This window comes from Arabidopsis thaliana, assembly GCF_000001735.4.
Source record: "Arabidopsis thaliana chromosome 1 sequence".
Taxonomy (NCBI): Eukaryota; Viridiplantae; Streptophyta; class Magnoliopsida; order Brassicales; family Brassicaceae; genus Arabidopsis; species Arabidopsis thaliana.
In genome coordinates, this window is record NC_003070.9 from 18,579,513 (window position 1) to 18,599,317 (window position 19,805).

Consider the following 19,805-nt stretch of genomic DNA (forward strand, 5'->3'; position numbering starts at 1 on the left):
TGTATTTAATATTTATAGAGATTACATAGTTTTATAAATGTAAAACTAAAAATAATCATTATCATGTTTTACAAAATATGAAATCTCACGATAATAATAAAGTGATTAAAGTTTTAATCCATCTAAAACCGTAAAAATACTAAAATAGTAAAAGATTACCAATGACGAGAAATCAACTCATCGCAAATTCAATACAACTAAGCTGGATTGTCTCTTTCACGATTTCCTATATTTTATTTCAAAAGACCAAAATCAAATGAATTTCGTCAAATAAAAGTAAAACTTCTATAAATTAATAATATATATTGATAAGTTTATACAATTATTAATTTATGATACTGATGGACCATATAGTTACATAGAATTTTCAAACAAATTATTATTTTATGTTAAATATTACACTCGACAACTTGAGACCGAAAAATTTATTAATTCATAGTAATCACTAATTTATCAAATTATTTAAAAGTGAAACTTCAATTTACAATTGTACTTACTTCTTTTATTCACCTAATCTATTTGGATGTTGTATAACTGCTAAATCACGTTCACAATTACCGTAAATCTATTATCTTAGATTTAACTTTAGTGAAATATGCATATAGATAATAACAAATTTTAAGTTGATTTTCAATATTTAAATTTGTCATGTTGTATTATAGATTTTTTCGCAAATTGAAGAGTTTAATTTTAATAATACAAAACATTATTAATAAACTCACCTCTGGCCTTCATTACTTTTGGGTTTGTTGCTATTTGTGCTTAGATCTAAAACAATGAGCATAAACCAGATTACTTTCATTCTGTTGGAGTTCGAGGGACATCAAATTTTAGAATTTGGTTTAGTTTGGCTTGATCCTAATACAATGAATGTCACTAACAAGTGGAAGATTTCATCAAACTAGATGATGATTTGGTTCTCAATAACTTTATGGATCGACCAAGCGGTATCACTCGCAGAGATCTCGAACTCGCGAAGAATTGTTGTCAAACCTACAAGGGTATATATATTTGTCTCAATGGTTAGTTTACATGTGTTTTTGGTATTAGAAAATTTAAAGATTTCATTAAGTTTTGGTTTAAACTTACAAATTTTATTTTATCTCTCTCTTGTAATCTGAGAATCTAAACTTTGTTTTATCTTTATGAGAAATTTGGATTGGGCATAACATAATAAAATGTGACATTCAAAATTGAACCTAGTCATCAACAAAGATCTACTCAGGCAAGATATATGGTAGATACTTGTGTCTGGTTTGAGTAACAATTACACACTTCAACTGCAAAGGGTTGTAACGATAGGAAAATTTTGAATTGAATAATAAAAAAATTGAACATTATTCAACTCATTCCTCTACGAAATAGTAGATAATTAAGTTGAACAAATTTCCTTTGTAATTAGTTTATTTTCCAAAAATTTTGGTTGAATGATTTTTCCAACTTATTCATCTCAATGGTAAAAAATGATATGAATGATTTTTCAACTCTTTCAACTTCTTAGTTTGAGACAACTATTTGCACCATTGGACTAACAATTGAAAGATTGGCCACTCAAATAACAAATCAATTATAATATCCCAAGATATGTTTAAAACATATTATGAAACAAAGTACAACCACTATATAATATTTATACAAATCAAACTATTTATAAAATTAAAGTGATAAATTTATTGTCTAGAACGGATTCTCACATAGTACTATTTTAAAATAAAACTTCTAACTATTTTTATCAGTAGCATCATTTTTGGTACTAAATATTTGGAACTAAATTAACATATAGAAAAATTAGTGAGCCATTTAGTTGTTTAATAAGAAAATTGGACATTTTCAGGCTTCATCCTCTATTTGAATTTCAATGGATATTTTGAGAGAAATCTCTGGTTTTAATTTTAATTTTTACAGTCGTAGAGCTAATGAACAACAAAAAGATCAACTTTGGCTGCTGCAACTGGACAAGAGACGCTATGAAATGGCGACAACGATTTGAGGCAGCAGATGTCACATGGGTGTCAAGAACAAACAATGGACCAGCGGATCTTCTTGCAAAACATCGGCTACCAGATAATTGTTCGTTTCAATATCACTATTATGTTCCACCTTTCATTGTATCAGCCTTACATTGTAATCACTCTTGACTTGATTAATTGAAAAAAGTCGATAAAAAAAAAAATCTCTGGTTTTAATCCAAACATCTAAGAGGTCACACACTAGAGTCACATGCAGTGAACTGTCATAATTTTATCACATTATTGTGTTCTCCATCATGTAAAAAGGAGTGGTTCTTTTGTACGTGTTATTTGGTTGTATGTTCTCGGTCAAAAGCCCAATTGTGGGATGGCCCATTAATGATAAAGCCCCTTTTAATTTTAAAAAAACAAACAAAGCCGGCCTGAAATAATAATCGGGTCCCGGGTTGACTGGTCCGACCGACCGGTTCGGTGAGATATTAATGAATGTTTTTCTTCACTCTCCCGATTTCAATTTTTCGGGATCGAGTCCGTTCCGACAAATTAATTTAACAGTCAATGCCGGCAAAAAAAAAAAAAAATTAACAGTCAATTGGCGGCGAAGATGACGACTCAGTCGCAGTTCTTAGTGAACCTCTCTTACGGAGGCCTCGCCTCCCAAAGGTTCATCTTCCTTTCCTCTATACCCCTTCTATCGCTTTCTTCTGTTGTGTTGCTTTCTTCTGAATGATTTTTTTTTTGTCGATTTGTTTTTGTAGTAATCTCAGAGCGAATAATCGTGTTTCACCTTCTTCTTGTCAAATTACACGAACAAATCGCTCATGGGCATTACCAGTTTCCTTTAAAGTTGAGAAATTTCAACTCCAACGAGGAAGGAGGAGAAGAGGATCACCATGTTTTGGGGAGAGCGAAGGGTTGGTCAAAAATGGGATTGGTGATGCTGATGGGATTATAATTGTTGATCACGGTTCTCGTCGCCGTGAATCCAATCTTATGCTTGGTAATAGCTTTGTTTCTCTTCCTTCTCCTTCTTCATTTTCTTTGTTGTCCTTACTTTATTGTATAGTATACTTCCTTTACGGCTTTACCTTGTGCGAGTTTATGTAATTGTGTTGTTGTTTCTGTATTTCAGAGGAGTTTGTGAAAATGTTCAAAGAAAAAACTGGTTACCCAATTGTAGAGCCTGCTCATATGGTAACTCTTTCTAATGTTCTCACCTTTATGCATAGTGAGAACCATACCCATGAGTTTGATACAGTCTGATTTCCGTTTCTTGGTCATCTTTTGCATTTAGCTTAATATGTTCTATATCAGGAAATTAGATGACTTTCAAGCTCTGCTTGCTGTTTGCTGATTTTTACACTTTACATCAGGAATTGGCTGAGCCATCTATAAAAGATGCATTCAGTTTGTGTGTACAACAAGGGGCGAAACGTGTAGTTGTGAGCCCGTTTTTTCTATTTCCTGGAAGACATTGGCATACGGTATGGCTTTGTTCATCTCAATTTGTTTTGTTTTCTTGAAGCTTCTAGCTTTTCTTATTTATGGGATTATTGGAGGATGTACATTAATGGCCTAGTGAGATCATGACCCTTATTTGATTCAGGACATTCCCTCGTTGACGGCTGATGCTGCAAAGGAGTTCTCTGGCATCTCATACCTCATAACTGCACCTCTCGGCCCCCATAATCTCCTCCTGGTAAGTTATAAAGCATATTTTCCCCCCAAAACGAGCGAGCACTTTAAACCTAAGGGATGTGAGAGCATCCTCATGCATTAGTGAATGCCACTTTTTTCCCTTGAACTTCCAATGAGAGCATCCTCATGCATTAGGGATCTTCTGCTGTTTAATCTTCACAAGAGATCTGTTCTTCTTTTGGCTCTTGATCTTTCAGTAATCTACTAATATTTCTTTCTGCAGGACGTTGTAAATGACAGAATCCAACATTGCTTGAGCCATGTTGAAGGTGATGCTGACGAGTGTCTTGTTTGTGCTGGAACAAATAAGTGCAAGCTCTACAATAGTTCTTAGGTGTACATGTAAGAACGTTTTTGTATATCTGCTCATCTTCTCTAACCTTCGGATGCGGGAAAAAAAGGAGGCATAGTATATTGTTCATACTCATCATTTAGTACGCGTCCTATGTTTCAACAAGGGAGTTTTGAGATTTATGTTCTTTTCTTCTTATTGCAGACCAATTTGAAAGACTACGATAATATAATAAAAGCTGTCTGTTAAATGTTGTCTCTCCCTCTTATCAACAAATTAAGAAATTGAAATTTGATGTATCGTATATCAGCAATGTTTCATGGTTATAAAAAAAATAGAAGTTTCTCTCGATGCTTTTTCTGGCCTCCTTTTTCTTTTCTTATTGGGTTTCGTGCATTGCATTTGTTGAACCACAAGGCAGAGACCATTTTTCCTTATTGTAACTTCTGCAGGTAAAGATAAGAGGGAAAACGTGTGGTTGTAGGAGATAGCAAAGACTTTTGAATGTCTCCCACCAAATTCTGATGAATGAATATGTGGATGTGGTATTTCATGGACCAGCACAAAAGAGCATTTCAAGAAGTCGTTTGGTAGCTGTACCATCTAATTATGTTCACATGATGCTGAGAGTTGAATAATTCAGAAAGGGACAAAGAGTGTTATGATTGCGTTGACTTGGAGTCATGTTTCATGAAGGTAGTGCGTAGTTGACTCTTTTCTAGTGTAGGAGGTAGAGATTTGGGAGAGTCACTAGAACACGAAATGGCAGAGGCTATTGTTTCTGTTACAGTGCAGAAGCTAGGACAGTTGCTCTTGGAAGAACCGTTGTTCTTATTTGGTATAGGTGACCAAGTGAAGCAGCTGCAAGACGAATTGAAGCGTTTGAATTGCTTTTTGAAAGATGCAGATGAGAAGCAGCATGAAAGCGAGAGAGTGCGTAACTGGGTTGCAGGCATTAGAGAAGCTTCTTATGATGCAGAGGATATCCTCGAGGCATTTTTCCTCAAAGCAGAATCAAGGAAACAAAAAGGGATGAAAAGGGTGCTTAGGAGGCTTGCTTGCATCTTGAACGAAGCGGTTTCACTTCATAGTGTTGGCTCAGAGATTAGAGAGATCACCTCCAGGCTTTCTAAGATAGCAGCAAGCATGCTAGATTTTGGTATAAAAGAATCTATGGGCAGAGAAGGTTTGAGTTTGTCTGATAGTCTAAGAGAACAGAGGCAATCGTTTCCATATGTTGTTGAGCATAATCTTGTTGGGTTAGAGCAGAGTCTAGAGAAGTTGGTGAATGATTTAGTTTCCGGAGGTGAGAAACTAAGAGTCACGTCCATCTGCGGAATGGGTGGTTTGGGGAAAACAACTTTAGCCAAACAGATTTTCCATCACCATAAAGTGAGGCGTCATTTCGATAGATTTGCTTGGGTATATGTTTCTCAAGACTGTAGACGGAGACATGTTTGGCAAGACATTTTTCTGAATCTCAGCTACAAGGATGAAAATCAGAGAATACTCAGCTTGAGGGATGAACAACTTGGAGAGGAGTTGCATCGGTTCTTGAAAAGGAATAAATGCCTCATTGTGCTTGATGATATCTGGGGCAAAGATGCTTGGGATTGTCTGAAACACGTCTTTCCACATGAAACAGGTAAACTAGTAGTGTTAAGATACAACTAATGTTCTATAATCCTTGTCATTTTTATAGGCTAGTAGTATCTACTGTAGGAAGCGAAATAATCCTCACTACTCGGAACAAGGAAGTCGCTTTATATGCTGATCCCAGGGGTGTGCTTCATGAGCCACAATTGCTAACATGTGAAGAGAGTTGGGAGCTGTTGGAGAAAATTTCATTATCTGGAAGAGAAAATATAGGTAATCATTTGGCTCTATTCTTTCTGCAGCATATATACTATCATACTTCACACACTTATTCACCTGATATGCAGAGCCAATGTTGGTCAAGAAAATGGAGGAGATTGGGAAGCAGATAGTTGTAAGGTGTGGAGGTTTACCTCTAGCTATAACAGTTCTTGGAGGACTTCTGGCAACGAAAAGTACATGGAACGAGTGGCAAAGAGTATGCGAGAACATCAAATCATATGTTTCAAATGGAGGTAGTAGCAATGGAAGTAAGAACATGCTAGTTGCAGATGTTTTGTGCTTGAGTTACGAGTACTTGCCTCCCCATGTAAAGCAATGTTTCCTCTACTTTGCTCATTATCCTGAAGACTATGAGGTTCATGTGGGAACACTAGTTAGTTATTGCATCGCAGAGGGAATGGTTATGCCTGTAAAACACACAGAGGCTGGCACGACAGTGGAAGATGTCGGGCAAGATTATCTTGAGGAATTAGTAAAGAGAAGCATGGTTATGGTTGGGAGGAGGGACATTGTAACTTCGGAAGTCATGACATGCCGTATGCATGACCTCATGAGGGAGGTGTGTTTACAGAAGGCAAAGCAAGAAAGCTTTGTGCAAGTTATTGATTCAAGGGATCAAGATGAAGCTGAGGCTTTTATATCTCTTTCGACCAATACATCTCGTAGAATTTCTGTCCAACTACATGGTGGAGCAGAGGAGCACCATATCAAGAGTCTGTCGCAGGTGAACTACATAAATCCTCGATCTAGATCTCTTGTGTGAATTATAAAGAATCAAGGAAGTTCATGGGCACTTTTGGGTAAGGTTTCCTTCAGAAAGATGAAACTTCTTCGAGTTCTAGATCTTGAGGGAGCTCAAATCGAGGGAGGGAAGTTGCCAGACGATGTAGGAGATCTCATCCATTTGAGGAACCTGAGCGTGAGATTGACAAACGTGAAGGAACTTACATCATCTATTGGAAACTTAAAGTTGATGATTACTCTAGACTTGTTCGTGAAAGGGCAACTGTATATTCCAAACGTGTAATGGAAGCTGCATCGGCTGAGACATTTGTGTATGCCTTCAGATCTTGATCCCAAAACAAAGCTGGACTTGAGTACTCTAAGAAACTTGCAGCAACTCTGGGATTTTCCTGTTGGAAAGTGCAATCCAAGGGATCTTTTAGCAATGACAAGTCTTAGAAGATTGTCTATCAATCTTTCTTCGCAGAACACAGACTTCGTGGTGGTGTCTTCACTAAGTAAAGTCTTGAAACGTCTCCGTGGCTTGACAATAAACGTTCCATGCGAACCTATGCTTCCACCAGTAGATGTAACACAGTTGGTCTCTGCATTTACTAATCTCTGTGAACTGGAACTGTTCCTTAAACTAGAAAAACTCCCAGGAGAACAGAGTTTCTCCTCTGATCTTGGTGCTCTACGTTTGTGGCAATGCGGATTAGTGGATGACCCGTTTATGGTTCTCGAGAAGCTTCCAAACTTGAAGATTCTCCAACTGTTTGAAGGATCATTTGTAGGTAGTAAGCTTTGTTGTTCCAAGAATCTAGAGAATCTAGAGGAGTGGACTGTAGAAGACGGTGCCATGATGCGTCTTGTCACCGTGGAGCTAAAGTGTTGTAACAAACTGAAGTCAGTTCCTGAAGGAACGAGATTCCTAAAAAATCTACAAGAAGTAGAGATTGGGAACAGGACAAAGGCATTTAAGGACAAGCTAATCTCTGGTGGTGAAGATTTCTACAAGGTTCAACATGTGCCTTGTGTTGTTTTTGAGAACTGTGAACTTTAAGAATTTGGGTGTTACAGGTGTATATGATCTTGTTAAAGATTTTCCCCTTTCAGGTTAAAAACATAAAAGTTTGATATCGGTGTAGTCTCCTAAATAAGACGTTCTTTGTTTCAATTTTAAATTCTCTCAAGTAAAATGGAAACCATTAGGTTATAAGCAAAACCTTTCCTCTGCCCTATCCGAATCAAAAAGTACTATCCATTGAACAACCACAAGTTTCTTCTATGTCTCAAGACCTCAAATCATTGAATTCAACATTCCTTCCCATAAAGTAAGTGTACTGGTATTGGTATGTTTCATGTATAGACGTCATACCTAACGCACGCATCAAATGCACCCAAGGAATGAATACTTATGGTAATTGTAATTCCCTACACAAGAGTCGTCACATGTGTAGAACCACCCGATCAGTCACATTTAGTTTCCTTCTCAGACCAATACCAGTGCTTTCATGATTGCTCGTAGCATGTGATCAACGAAGAAAGGTGTCAATCTTAATAACGGTTTTATACTCTTGGGAGAAGATGATACAAAAGCTTTTGACTTTTGATAGTTTTTCTCTAATTGACACTTTCTGTTTTTCTTATCCGACGAGTATTTGCGTCGTCTTTGAGATTATGATATATTTTACTTGGTTCTGCTACTTTTAGTTATTGGAATAGTAAGAGACGACGCAAGTAAGAAAAAACAAACATGTATGCATGCTTTCTTGAAATTCAAGGCATTCCAACTAAATTAGATAAAATAAACACTACAATAAAAATTAGGGCAATAGAAAGAAGAAAAAACGAACACTTAAACTAGAATATGAAATCGAAATCATAAGTAACTAAAGCGACTAAATATAGGAAAGCGGAAAGGGAGATAGATGTAAGCAAGCTACACAGGAATCATTATTCCCATAGTCTTATGCTGAAAATTGAGAACAATGAATTTGTTTTCAAACTGATCCCAATAGAGTTTCAGAACATCGCCTTCTACGAGATCTAATGAATGTTTCATAGTACTCCAACCAGTCCCGAAATAATACTTCATGTCGTCAATTCTTTTCAGGGTAACTGTGTATAGATCGTCTTCCATTATGTCGTGGACTTACACTTCAAAACCGTTGTCCAAACCCTCATCTGTGACACCATTCATCCTCGTGAGGACAGACATCACTTGCGCTTTTGGTAATGCCACATTACCAACAATGTCACTCTTTGTTAGAGTCTTTGATATGATCATAGCCCCGTCTAGTTCATCTCTAGCATAATTCATCTTGCTAAAATTTTAACCCTAGATCTTTTGCAAGTAGAAAGAAAAATTGTTTATGTCTTGTGTTCTTAGATGCAAAACATATTTATAGGAGGCTTAACCCAAGAAGAAAGGAAAATACAAGAGAAAAGGACTCCAACTCTTCCATTAACAAAACAGAAATTGTTCTTATCGGAAAAAAGGAGATTGTTAAGTAATTTCCTTAATACTCCCGAAACGAAAAATGGGAAGAGGGCATTGTAACTTGGGAAGAAAGTTATTGATTCAAGGCATCAAAATGAAGCTGAGATTTTCTTAACTTCAGAAAAGAACATTGATACATTTTGCAGTCATATGGTAGAAAAAGAGTAGAAGTTCCTTCCAAGAGGTAACTACCATCAGATCCTTGGAGGCTATACTACTGGCCATGCAAAATCTCTTAGTTTCATTCAAAGTTCTATGTAAATTATGGTTTTAGCTCTAATTCCTTAGAAGCCACCATAAGTGTTTTCTTAATTTAAAACCGAAGTTTAAATTCAACACTACATCGCTGCTTCAGCCTATATTTCCATTGGAGAAGTCCTACCATGGATAATATATATCGAAGAAACACATGATAGTACAATAGTTTTTCCCAGACGTCTTGACTACCAAAGTGTCCACACAACGGCTTCTACATCCATCACACATTGGTCTAGAGTTACCACTGTTGGGTACAATACCAATACTTGTTTTTGCACCTTCGTACATCTTGATCATATGGTTTGGCTTCATGTAGACCTTATCTCCCAGTAAACATGTAACATGAAGAGTGACAGAACAATAGCTGCATGTGTAGAACCACTTTTGTGCATCTATTTCTGATTCACAAATCTCGCACCAATACTGGAGATCTTTTGTCTTTTCTTCTCCACAGCAAAGAGTGAGTGGATGTTTATCGTACTTGTAGTGAGCCACCAGAGGCATAGTAGCACAAGTAAGACACGAAAAGGACCTGCATTCAATACATTCTAAGTACTTTCTTAATCCGGATGTAATCTTACAAACCATGCATTCACCTTCGGTCAAATTGAAGAAGAGAGGGTGATCATGTGGATGGCAGTCATGGATTATAGGATCAGGAAGCGAAGCACACCTTGCATCTAGTTGAAAGTCACAATCCTTTTCACAACACTTGTACATGAAACCACAACATTCTCGGCTACAACCACTACACGCGAAGAAACCTAGGTCATAGTATTTAGACTGGACCTCGTTGAGATGAGGATAGTGTAAATGGTAGAGGGTGAGCGGGTGTTTGTGTAGTGGATGGTGTTTTATGCGAGGAAGGCCTGCACATGTTTCGTGGATGACAAAATCGCATTGTACACAGCTATAGAAGCTATCCGAAACTGTTATCCGAAGGATGCAAGCTTGGCAAAACTTGTTTTCATGGTTGTCATTCCCATGATGAATCTTTAGATAGTGATGGTCATGACTGAAATGTTGTATTGTCTCTTCGTCAATCCTCACGAATGGCTCAATCTCTTCTTCTTCTTCCTCAGGCACTCCATCAAGATCTTTACCATCCCACACTTCATTCTTTGTTGCACATTTCGAATGGACAGCATAGTGGCATCCCTTTTTGCAAGCGTATTGCCCGTAGTTGACGTCAACGAGTTTGCGACAAACACCACAAGAGAGCTCATCACCAGAAGGAACAGCAACTGAGGAAGTGTGAGAGAGTCAATGCTGGTGACGGGTGATCTTAATGACACGAGGTAAGTAGATACATCTTCTGTGTACCATGTAGTTACAAAGCAAACAAGAGTAAACTGAATCATTGCGAGCGTCAAGTGAAAAACCACAAGCATCACAGGGCAAAGGGAGTAGTCTAGGAAAGAGGGTAAGAGTGTGTTCATGGCTTTTTAGGTTTTCAATAGTATGAGGTGGTGAATCCTTTACGCAAGAAGAGTGTAGACTGAAATTGCAGATAGAACAATGATAATATGTTATATCAAAAAACGAAGGATAGTCTGGGTCGCGGTATGTGATCTTTTTCCGACAAGAGTTGCATCTTTTATGATTCCCATCTGAAGCACATTCTTCTTCATCTCCAAACATATGCTTGTATGGATATTCCGTGCTTAACAGAAACCAAATTTCAGGGATCGCAGAGCTAACAAGATTATGATCTAAGAAGGTGAGGGTGAGAGGGTGGATGAGGTGGAAAGGGTGTTTGATTTCTGGAGGAAACAAGTAACAACCTTTGTGGAATTCCAAATCACAAGTAGCACAATAGTAATAGTACCCACGCCTATTCCCAGTGTATTGTTGGCCTTTGCAGGAGATGCAAACGGTGAGCGGTGGATCAAATCGTCGGCCAAGTTTGTGAGGCTTTGCTAGATCAGACATACGACACAAGGGCTTACTTTTGCTTCCGTCCATGGCTGTAGAATCTCTCAACTATGAATTCTCTTGCTTTAGAGATAGAGATAGACTTCCTTACCCACTTTGTAATGATTATTTTTCAGCCAGCTATATAATAAAGGCAGGAGCTAACTCGTATCTGCCAACTTGAGTTACTATTGCTGTCCCAATTACACTTTTTCGTTATTTTCTTATGAGTTATTGAATTGAAACGTTTTTGTCTTTTGAAATTATTTCTCTATATTTTAGTCTAGGATTTTAGGATTTAGTTTTTTATCTACTAGTAACATATATATCACTGTTTTCAGAAATGTGCAATTCATTTTCAGTCAATCCAAAACAAATTTAAAGGAACTTAGGTAAATCAATTCAGTTTTATGCTTTTGGTAACTAAAGCCGACCAGTCCATACCAAATCCTATTTTTTTTTTTTAAATAACCATTTCAACGCAAACGGGAAAGGATCATTTCACAAGGGATTATAACAGCCATTGGTAACTTTGACTAAAAGAGTGTGATACCACAAATTCCATCACAAGAACAGAGAAATTTAACAGATTCTTAAAACATGTGTAAAACGGTGTACAATGAAAGCAAATTAAGTAGAGGTTATTCTGACCTCACAGATTATGTAACCTCCCGACCAAATCAGTTGAGCTTCATTGATGCAAATGATGAAGCCATATCCAAAGCCGCCTGCACTTGAGAAGCATCCGTTCCCTAAAACCAAAACAACATGTTGAAGATTTAACATCTCTTTGTAGATGATACTATCACATTGTAGACTAAAGAGAATAGGACTCATACCTGCCCTGATGCAAGACCACCTTTCCCTTTCCCGCACCTTCCTTTTAGAGGACCCAATGCAGTTGTCAACCATTCAGTGACGTCTAACGGCTTAAACTGGTCTGATTTTTCTGGCACTCCTGCACACACAACCGCCTTGTTTGTGCTTTCATCTGTGCTGAACACCATTATCGACATACCCTGCAAGGTTAATCAAACGGAAACGTTAATTTAACTTTCTTGCTATCTATGAACAGGTTATGGTACAAGTGATGATGTAAGAAAATACGGATTACCTTCTTTTCCATGACTTTTGAAACGGCCTCTCGCACAGCTGCTGCATCAAGACCCACATCCAGCTGGATTATGCAGAAAGTCTTCCCATCTGATGCTGCGGACTCAGCTGCCTCTGTTGCTAATTTGACAGATTTTTTCAGGTTTTGTTCCGCTATTTTCTTCTGAGCTTTTCTTACTTCATTCTGCGAAGTTAGGAAAACAATAATTGCCACTTCAGAATTGCTTTGATTACAAAATTACAGGGAAATCTAGACAAAGCTGCTGACTGTAAGGCTGAAAGAGCTTATAACCTGAAGCGAAGCAATCTTAGTCCTAATATCTGCCTTTTTAGCTGCTGGGATAATTGCTGCATCTACTCGGCTTTTCAAAGCAGAAACTTTCTGTGAATGTGCAAATACAAACACAATAAGTTTTACGTGAATCCAAGTAACGACATCGTCTTCATTTTGTCAATAGTTTGACAAAGAGAGGGAGAAAACCTTTTCCAATGCACTTCCCTCCGCTCTGGAGGCATCCTCTACTTCTCTTTCAAGTAAGGACGCCGCATTCAATGCATCAAAAGCACATTCAGTAGTCACAGCAGTTACCCTACGAATACCTTTAGCAATTCCCTCCTCCGATAGAAGAGCAAATGCTTTGGCTTCGCGGGTGTTTGTTATGTGGGTTCCTGGAATTGTCAAAATAACCCTATACTCAACATTCTATTCAGAACGTAATATCTTGGTCCCAATAGCTAATGCCAATGGAAACAGACCTCCACAAAACTCGGAAGAAAGCAATGACCATTCATTGTTTTCAGGATCAGCCAAGAGATCCTCAACCTTCCTCCCAATTGACACCACTCTGACGGGATCGGGGTAGACCTAAAAAGAGTAAGAGAGAACGCTTTAACAATTCTTAGAAACCAAACTAAAAAGGTATAGCTACAGAACTGATGGACAGCTTACTTCTCCAAACACTGCTCTTAGACCTTTGATGCGCTTGGCTTCAGAAAGCACAGCTTCCTTGGAAAACACATCTAATTCATCCTTGATCTGTTTATTCACTATGGATTCGATCCTTCTCAAATCTTCAGGATCAACCGGCTTGCCTACTCGAAATTATGGAACCCATCAGACAATTAAGATGACCATCCACATCAAAATAAAAATGACTTTATTCAAAAATGTACCATGAGAAAAATCAAATCGCAGTTTTTCAGGAAGAACAATTGATCCCTTCTGATCAATATGATCCCCGAGCACTTCCTGAATTCATGGGACATGAATATTTTCAGATCCAATAGAAAAAATTAGAAAATCACAGTTTAGGTTACTTAAATTATAGAAAAGGGATACCTTCAGGGCATAATTCAACATATGTGTGCAAGTATGATTAGGAGCGATGAGTTTACGCCTCTCATAGTCAACCTATACGCATGAAAACGAAGGTGGAAACAAATTGGATAGTACCAAATATGGTGAATGAGACAAACACTGTTTGATGCAGAGAGTTACCTTGCAAATCACTTTATCACCCACAGATACCTCTCCAGTTTCTTTAGAGAGATAACCAATGTGAAGAACAAAGCCCCCAAATATTTGTACATTGCATACATTGAATGTCCCAAACGAGCCTTCTATAAGTCCAGTGTCAAAAATCTATTGCCAGAGAAAAAATGTTAGAGGCACAGAGTTTATATACATATAGATGATTGGAAGTGAATCAAAAGCTTAACCTTGTTCATGGATATGAAATCTAAAAATATTTATGTGACTGTCAACGACAACTTCAGAAATTAGTATGCAAAACCAACAATAACTATATCATGGTATTTGCCAGCCGATACATAAATTCAAACAATGCAGTTCTGATATGATTGTGTTCATGGTGTTACTGCCATGTCTACATTTGTATATATATACAAATCCAAGATGAACATACTGAAGACTGCAATTTCATGCCACCAGTCATATGATCAGAAATGAAAAACAATTAGCAAACTAAAATACATATCAAATAAAATGGATTACCTGACCACCCTGCTCAGCATAGAAGCTTGTAGACCCCAATACTAGTCCCACGTTATCACTAGCAGCTGAACTTTCTAGGAAAGTAGAGCCAGTATAGATTGCCTTTAGTTCACTCTCGTGGTCCTGCAGCGATATGTGGCAGAGTACCAATAAAGGTTTCTTTAAAGCAAAATCCATTTACTATTATATGCCCTAACTTCTTCATTTCTACGCCAACATAAGAACATTTCAGGTGCAACATGCAAGTTTTCTGGAATAAAAGGACAAACCTGGAACCAAATGTATTTAAAAGAATCATCTGTTGCTGAAACACCAGCCTTGTGCAATGTTGATGTAGCATCAGCATCCATAACAATGGCACCACCAGCTTGCTATAAAAAAATGACATTAAAAGATTGGTTAATAGATGATGTGATTGCAAACTTCGTTCATAGTCACACGTAAGTTTGGCATTAAACGCTCTTTAAGAAAGTAAACAAGAGGAAAGTTGAAACACCTTATTCTGGGCACTTCTCGATCTTTCCCTCGCCTCTTCCATGGCTTTGTTGAAACCATCAACATCAACCAGTAACCCTCTTTCTTCAGCCATCAACTGAACCCCGAGAATAAAAGTTAGAAAATAACACGAACATTCAGAAATAAGTATAAATGACTTACGTACCTGAGTTAAATCTAACGGGAAACCATATGTATCCCATAAGATAAAAGCATCCTGCAAAGAGAAGACAACATGTTGAGATAGAATTCAAACATCCCAGATGAAAATACTGCAACGCCTAACATACATCACAAAAATGATTCGATACGTACATCTCCACTCAGTGTATTCCCCTGAACCGCCTGTCCAGCTTTCCGAAATTTCTCAATTCCCTGCCGTGAAAATTTATAATCAGTCTAACTGTTCTTATACTCACCACCTATTCACATAAAAAAGGGAGGAACGACCAGGTAAAGCCAATTCATCTTTCAGAAAAAAGATTCCCTATAGAAAATACTATAATTATGTCTAACCATCATTAAAACTGAACAATGATGAAATTGGAAACAATCTATACAGAAATATCACATGCCACTGATTGAAGCTGTGAACTGTCTCTTTTACTTCAGTGCGACGAGCCAGAAGAACCCAAAACAAAATAAGATAAGAGGTTCAAAGCTTTGACGGAAATTAAATCCAGCCCTTACCTTTGCCAAGGTCTTGCAAAAGCTTGCTTCCTCTTCTTTAATTATATCTGTGATCTTTTTCTCATGTTCCTTCAACTCTGTAAAGACATCGCCCATCACCCGAATGACAGAACTTACAAGCCTACAGGTAATATGAAAGCCCGAGATAAAACATGTGTCAAAAAAATATGCTCATTTATAAAGATACAAGACAGAAATAAACGTTCCAGCTACAACGAAACAATATTTGAAACAATATTCAAACAAAACATGCAACGAAAATCAAACATAATTTCCTACCCGTTGAAAAATCCTTCTTCAGCTTTTAGGATCTCCTTTCCATAGCGAACCGCTCGACGAAGAATACGCCGCAGAACATACTCACGGCCCTCATTACCTGCAAGAGATAGTATATTAATTGGTACTTGTTAGACTACAAGAAATAACAAACCTCTATTTGTATAACATAACAGATTGTCTGAGGAAGAAAATTGACAAACTCATCATGCCCAACTTAGAATAAATGAACCAAAAACACTTTTTCTGAGAACATATAAGTATGAACTCAAATAAATGATTGAATACTAAGACGATTGTATTTTCTGTAACCACCACAATTGTGATTGAGACAAGAAACCAAGTATATACCAGGACGAGAGCCATCCGCAATTGCAAATGATAGGGTTCTAATATGATCAGCAACCACTCTATATGCCATGTCAACTCTGTCAACATCTTCCGGACCAACTTTTCCAGAATATGGCCTAGCTCCCGTTGCCTAAAAAAGTGAAAGCATCAACACCTAAACTTAAGATTCGCAACAACTAGGGTAAACAGAGCAATTTGAAGATTTTTTCAATCCTCTCACTAAGAAAAATACATGAAAAGTGACACAGCTAACAACGAATAATCTCCAGGATACCCATAGTAGAATGCCTTTATCATGAAATCCAAATTCAATAAACCAGAAATATTCAAAAACAATTGACGGAGTCTCGACGTAAAGCATAGAACCCATGATCCACTTCAAAATTGATGAACTAAAATGATGATAGTACTAATTAAGGTGACAAATGCGTCCCTAAGAGGAGGCCAAACAAAAATAACTCAATGAAACCATCATTAAACAGCTGTCATGAAACCATCAACAGAAGTTTTCACAAATTACCTTTTGGATGTCATCAAAGATAGGCATGAACACATCTGTATCATAGTTGCTCATTTTGTTTTGAAGAACAGAAGTCAACCTCTCGAAGCCCATCCCGGTATCAACATGCTTAGCAGGCAGAGGTTTTAGCGAGCCATCACTTTCTCGGTTGAACTATTTTGAAGACATAAGTAACATCCCAGTCAGAGGAAACAATTGGGAATATGATAGCACAGCTAAAGGAGCAATAACAATCTAGCTAACTGCACAATATAGAGTTTTCAGTAACACAATCTACAAAATCATTAAAACAATTGTGATATTGAGATAAAGATTAGTAAAATGGAACTAAATAACAATTGGGACAGAGAGGGTTTGTACCTGAATAAAGACAAGATTCCATATTTCTAAACATGTTGGATCGTCATTGTTAACTAAGGATGCAGCATCACGGTTACCAATGCGATCATAATGTATTTCAGTACAAGGTCCACACGGACCTGTGTCGCCCATTTCCCAGAAATTGTCCTGCAGTTTAATCAAAAGTTAAATGAAAGAAAAACAGCATTTAAAAACCCTTAAGTTTTACATTTTGTACAAGATTTTGACTGTAAATCATAAACAATGGTTTTTAAAGCCTGCCAACTACCAAACATGATAGCGTATTCCTAGCCAAAATGCATTCAAGCTTACAGTTGGTTGTCGTTAGCATTGACAAACAGATGTGTCAATATATACAAGAAACAATGGTGACAATACAAAGGCAACTTAGCTGAAGTACTTGTGAAGTAACCTCAGGAGAGAGGAAATCAATGAGTAGTGGATTCAAAAAAATTAGGTAACAGATTAAAAGTTATTATCTTAAATAATCAATACATACTTTGCAACCAAATGGCAGCACACGTCCAGATGGAAGAACCTTCAACCATATATCCCTAGCCTCATTATCAGGTTGAAGGCCAGCTTTCTCATCACCGCCAAAATATGTAGCGTAGATTCGATCAGTCGGTAGCCCATAGACCTGAGGCATGAAAACAGGGAGGTATCAACCTCAATGAAATAAACAACCTCAACGAAAAGAGAATAGTAACTTTACAAAATTATGAAATACTGTCACAAGGTATCTAACTGAAATGTACAACCAAATGAAAAGAGAAGAATCACTTTACAAAACTGAAATGTACAACCAAATGAAAAGAGAAGAATCACTTAACAAAATTGAGACATACCGTCCCAAGGGAGGGAGACAATAGTTTACTGAATAATACCATGTATATTTTTCTTAAATCAAGTAAACAGAGACAAATTTCCCAGGTATTTAATTACCTTGGTTAAGAGCTCCCAAGCCCATTCGATAGCTTCCTTCTTGAAATAATCTCCAAAGGACCAGTTACCAAGCATTTCAAAGAAGGTGTGATGGTACGTATCTTTGCCGACATCATCCAAATCATTATGCTTTCCACCAGCACGAATACACTTTTGGGTGTTACATGCCCGAGATAGCTTGCTAAGCTCAGTATTTGGATCGGCCGTACCCAAAAATATTGGCTTATACTGGTTCATTCCTTGAAAAACAGAGAAGTTTCAATGTCATTAATAATTCTATTTTTCGCCAGACATATCAAGAGAACTTAATTTACATAGCTCAGTATCAATATCAGAAAATTTCGACCAAAACTGAAATTGAGAAATTTGAATAAGTCCCAAAGCTTCAAAGACAAAAGAAGACAGAATAAGTCAACTCTATAGAATCTGAATTCCATAGATCAACTTGGACAAATTCCCAATCTTATCGGCAAAAACAGATATGAGGAATCGAAGTTATCGTACCAGCGTTAGCGAAGAGAAGAGTAGGATCATTATGAGGAACAACGGGGCTTGATGGCCAGAACTTGTGGCCTTTGCCTCTGAAGAAATCGACATAAGTATCCCGGACTCTCTTTGCTGGCCACTGAGTCTCCGATGGTTCGGAACCCGGCATGACTGCGACGGAGGAAGACGTCGACGAAGAGGAAGAAAAACGGAAGTGAGAGAAAAAAGGGCGGCGGAGATGGGAAGAGTAAAAAACCCTAGACGGAGGTTTGGTTGAAGAAATCAGAAGAGAAGCTGCCTTCACTAATCTCATTCAAACCAATAAAAGACCTTCTCTCTCTCCTCCTATCCTATTTTCTACCGTTAAAATTTATTTAATCCGATTCCTTTTCCGCAAGATATATTATTTTAAGGGATAATACTTAAAAAATAAAAAAAGTAAAATTTGGAAAATACATTTTGTTCATCAAAGGATAACATTAAAAAAAAAACGAGAGTAAATTTTGGTTCTCGTTTAGATAAACTGTTGGGTTTGCTGCCACTAGCCGTGAGACTGCCTCGCATGTTATTGTTTGTTTCGTTGTTGTTGTTGCTGTTGTCGTTGCCGCAAGTTTTGAATTTGTTTTGCTGCTACTGTTGCAAATTTTTGTATTCGTTTCTCAGATAATACTATAGTTTTACACGTAATTTTTTTTTTTCCAATCAACCAAATGTAATTCTAATATATTTTTGTTACTTGAATTTTTTTCATATTTGAGTTTTTCTCTTTTTATTATGTGGATTGATATGATCTATATATAAAAATTATTCTTATTCTTGTTAAATATTAATCTAAATACTATTTTTATAGTATAAAAAATGAATGATATTATTTTGATGTAAACTACCTAAAATTTTATAACAATAATGAGTTTTTACGCTATTGATCAAATTGGGTTGGATGGATTTCTGTTACATATTGGTTACAGTTATTAAAAGGGAAAAATGTTATTTAATACCTCAACTTTCAAATTATGACAGTTTTATACGTTAACTTTATATATGGTCATTTTAAACATGAAGTTATCGTTGATCACCATTTAAACCATGAATATTTTATTGACCAGGCCAAAAAAATTAGTCGTTAACGGATTATTCAACTCCCGTTAACACCTCCATTAACCATTCTAAACGACGTCGTTTTCGTTTTTCTTTAAAAAGAAATGACAGACCTGGGATTCGAACCCCTATCATTTGAGAAAAATCAAAGGTCATTTGACCACTCTACCTGCAAAGATTTCTCTGTCATTCTATACAAACACAGATACTTATATACGCTT

General features: G+C 37.0%; 5 protein-coding genes across 8 annotated transcripts; 3 read left to right on the forward strand and 2 right to left on the reverse strand.

The window, feature by feature from the left end:
- Positions 1–1,916: 1,916 nt before the first annotated feature.
- AT1G50160 (ribonuclease H superfamily polynucleotidyl transferase) lies at positions 1,917–2,138 on the forward strand (the record flags this gene model as incomplete). Its single annotated transcript, NM_103901.1, has 1 exon — positions 1,917–2,138. The coding sequence occupies one exon, from the start codon at positions 1,917–1,919 to the stop codon at positions 2,136–2,138; it is 222 nt and encodes a 73-aa protein (NP_175435.1).
- Positions 2,139–2,485: 347 nt separating this feature from the next.
- SIRB (sirohydrochlorin ferrochelatase B) lies at positions 2,486–4,320 on the forward strand. Of its 3 annotated transcripts, NM_103902.4 has the most exons (6): positions 2,486–2,633; positions 2,729–2,970; positions 3,103–3,164; positions 3,344–3,454; positions 3,577–3,669; positions 3,892–4,320. In NM_103902.4, exons 1-6 carry the CDS (start codon positions 2,575–2,577, stop codon positions 4,000–4,002), a joined length of 678 nt encoding a protein of 225 aa, NP_564562.1. In that variant the 5' UTR covers positions 2,486–2,574; the 3' UTR covers positions 4,003–4,320. The 3 variants fall into 3 exon arrangements, with proteins under 3 accessions (NP_564562.1, NP_001323380.1, NP_001323379.1); NM_001333424.1 differs by having other exon boundaries at positions 2,496–2,633; positions 3,577–4,294; NM_001333425.1 differs by having other exon boundaries at positions 2,499–2,970; positions 3,892–4,268.
- Positions 4,321–4,451: 131 nt separating this feature from the next.
- AT1G50180 (NB-ARC domain-containing disease resistance protein) lies at positions 4,452–7,624 on the forward strand (the record flags this gene model as incomplete). Its single annotated transcript, NM_103903.2, has 5 exons — positions 4,452–5,605; positions 5,683–5,829; positions 5,904–6,562; positions 6,644–6,859; positions 6,956–7,624. Exons 1-5 carry the CDS (start codon positions 4,723–4,725, stop codon positions 7,622–7,624), a joined length of 2,574 nt encoding a protein of 857 aa, NP_175437.1. The 5' UTR covers positions 4,452–4,722.
- A 1,092-nt stretch (positions 7,625–8,716) lies between these two features.
- On the reverse strand, positions 8,717–11,287 carry AT1G50190 (Cysteine/Histidine-rich C1 domain family protein; the record flags this gene model as incomplete). The annotated part of the gene is made up of 3 exons (NM_103904.2): positions 8,717–8,888; positions 9,501–10,566; positions 10,666–11,287. The coding sequence occupies 3 exons, from the start codon at positions 11,285–11,287 to the stop codon at positions 8,717–8,719; spliced, it is 1,860 nt and encodes a 619-aa protein (NP_175438.2).
- A 394-nt stretch (positions 11,288–11,681) lies between these two features.
- Positions 11,682–19,057, reverse strand: ALATS (Alanyl-tRNA synthetase). 2 transcript variants are annotated; one of them, NM_001198257.1, is made up of 23 exons: positions 18,505–18,967; positions 18,001–18,239; positions 17,555–17,695; positions 17,056–17,202; positions 16,696–16,848; positions 16,176–16,305; positions 15,828–15,924; positions 15,549–15,669; positions 15,174–15,233; positions 15,025–15,075; positions 14,860–14,955; positions 14,633–14,734; positions 14,364–14,486; positions 13,848–13,991; positions 13,689–13,760; positions 13,523–13,598; positions 13,299–13,441; positions 13,106–13,214; positions 12,831–13,018; positions 12,618–12,731; positions 12,351–12,533; positions 12,076–12,255; positions 11,682–11,988 (listed from the first exon to the last, which is right to left on the reverse strand). In NM_001198257.1, exons 1-23 carry the CDS (start codon positions 18,797–18,799, stop codon positions 11,917–11,919), a joined length of 3,036 nt encoding a protein of 1,011 aa, NP_001185186.2. In that variant the 5' UTR covers positions 18,800–18,967; the 3' UTR covers positions 11,682–11,916. The 2 variants fall into 2 exon arrangements, with proteins under 2 accessions (NP_001185186.2, NP_175439.2); NM_103905.4 differs by having other exon boundaries at positions 11,692–11,988; positions 12,642–12,731; positions 18,505–19,057.
- Positions 19,058–19,805: the final 748 nt, after the last annotated feature.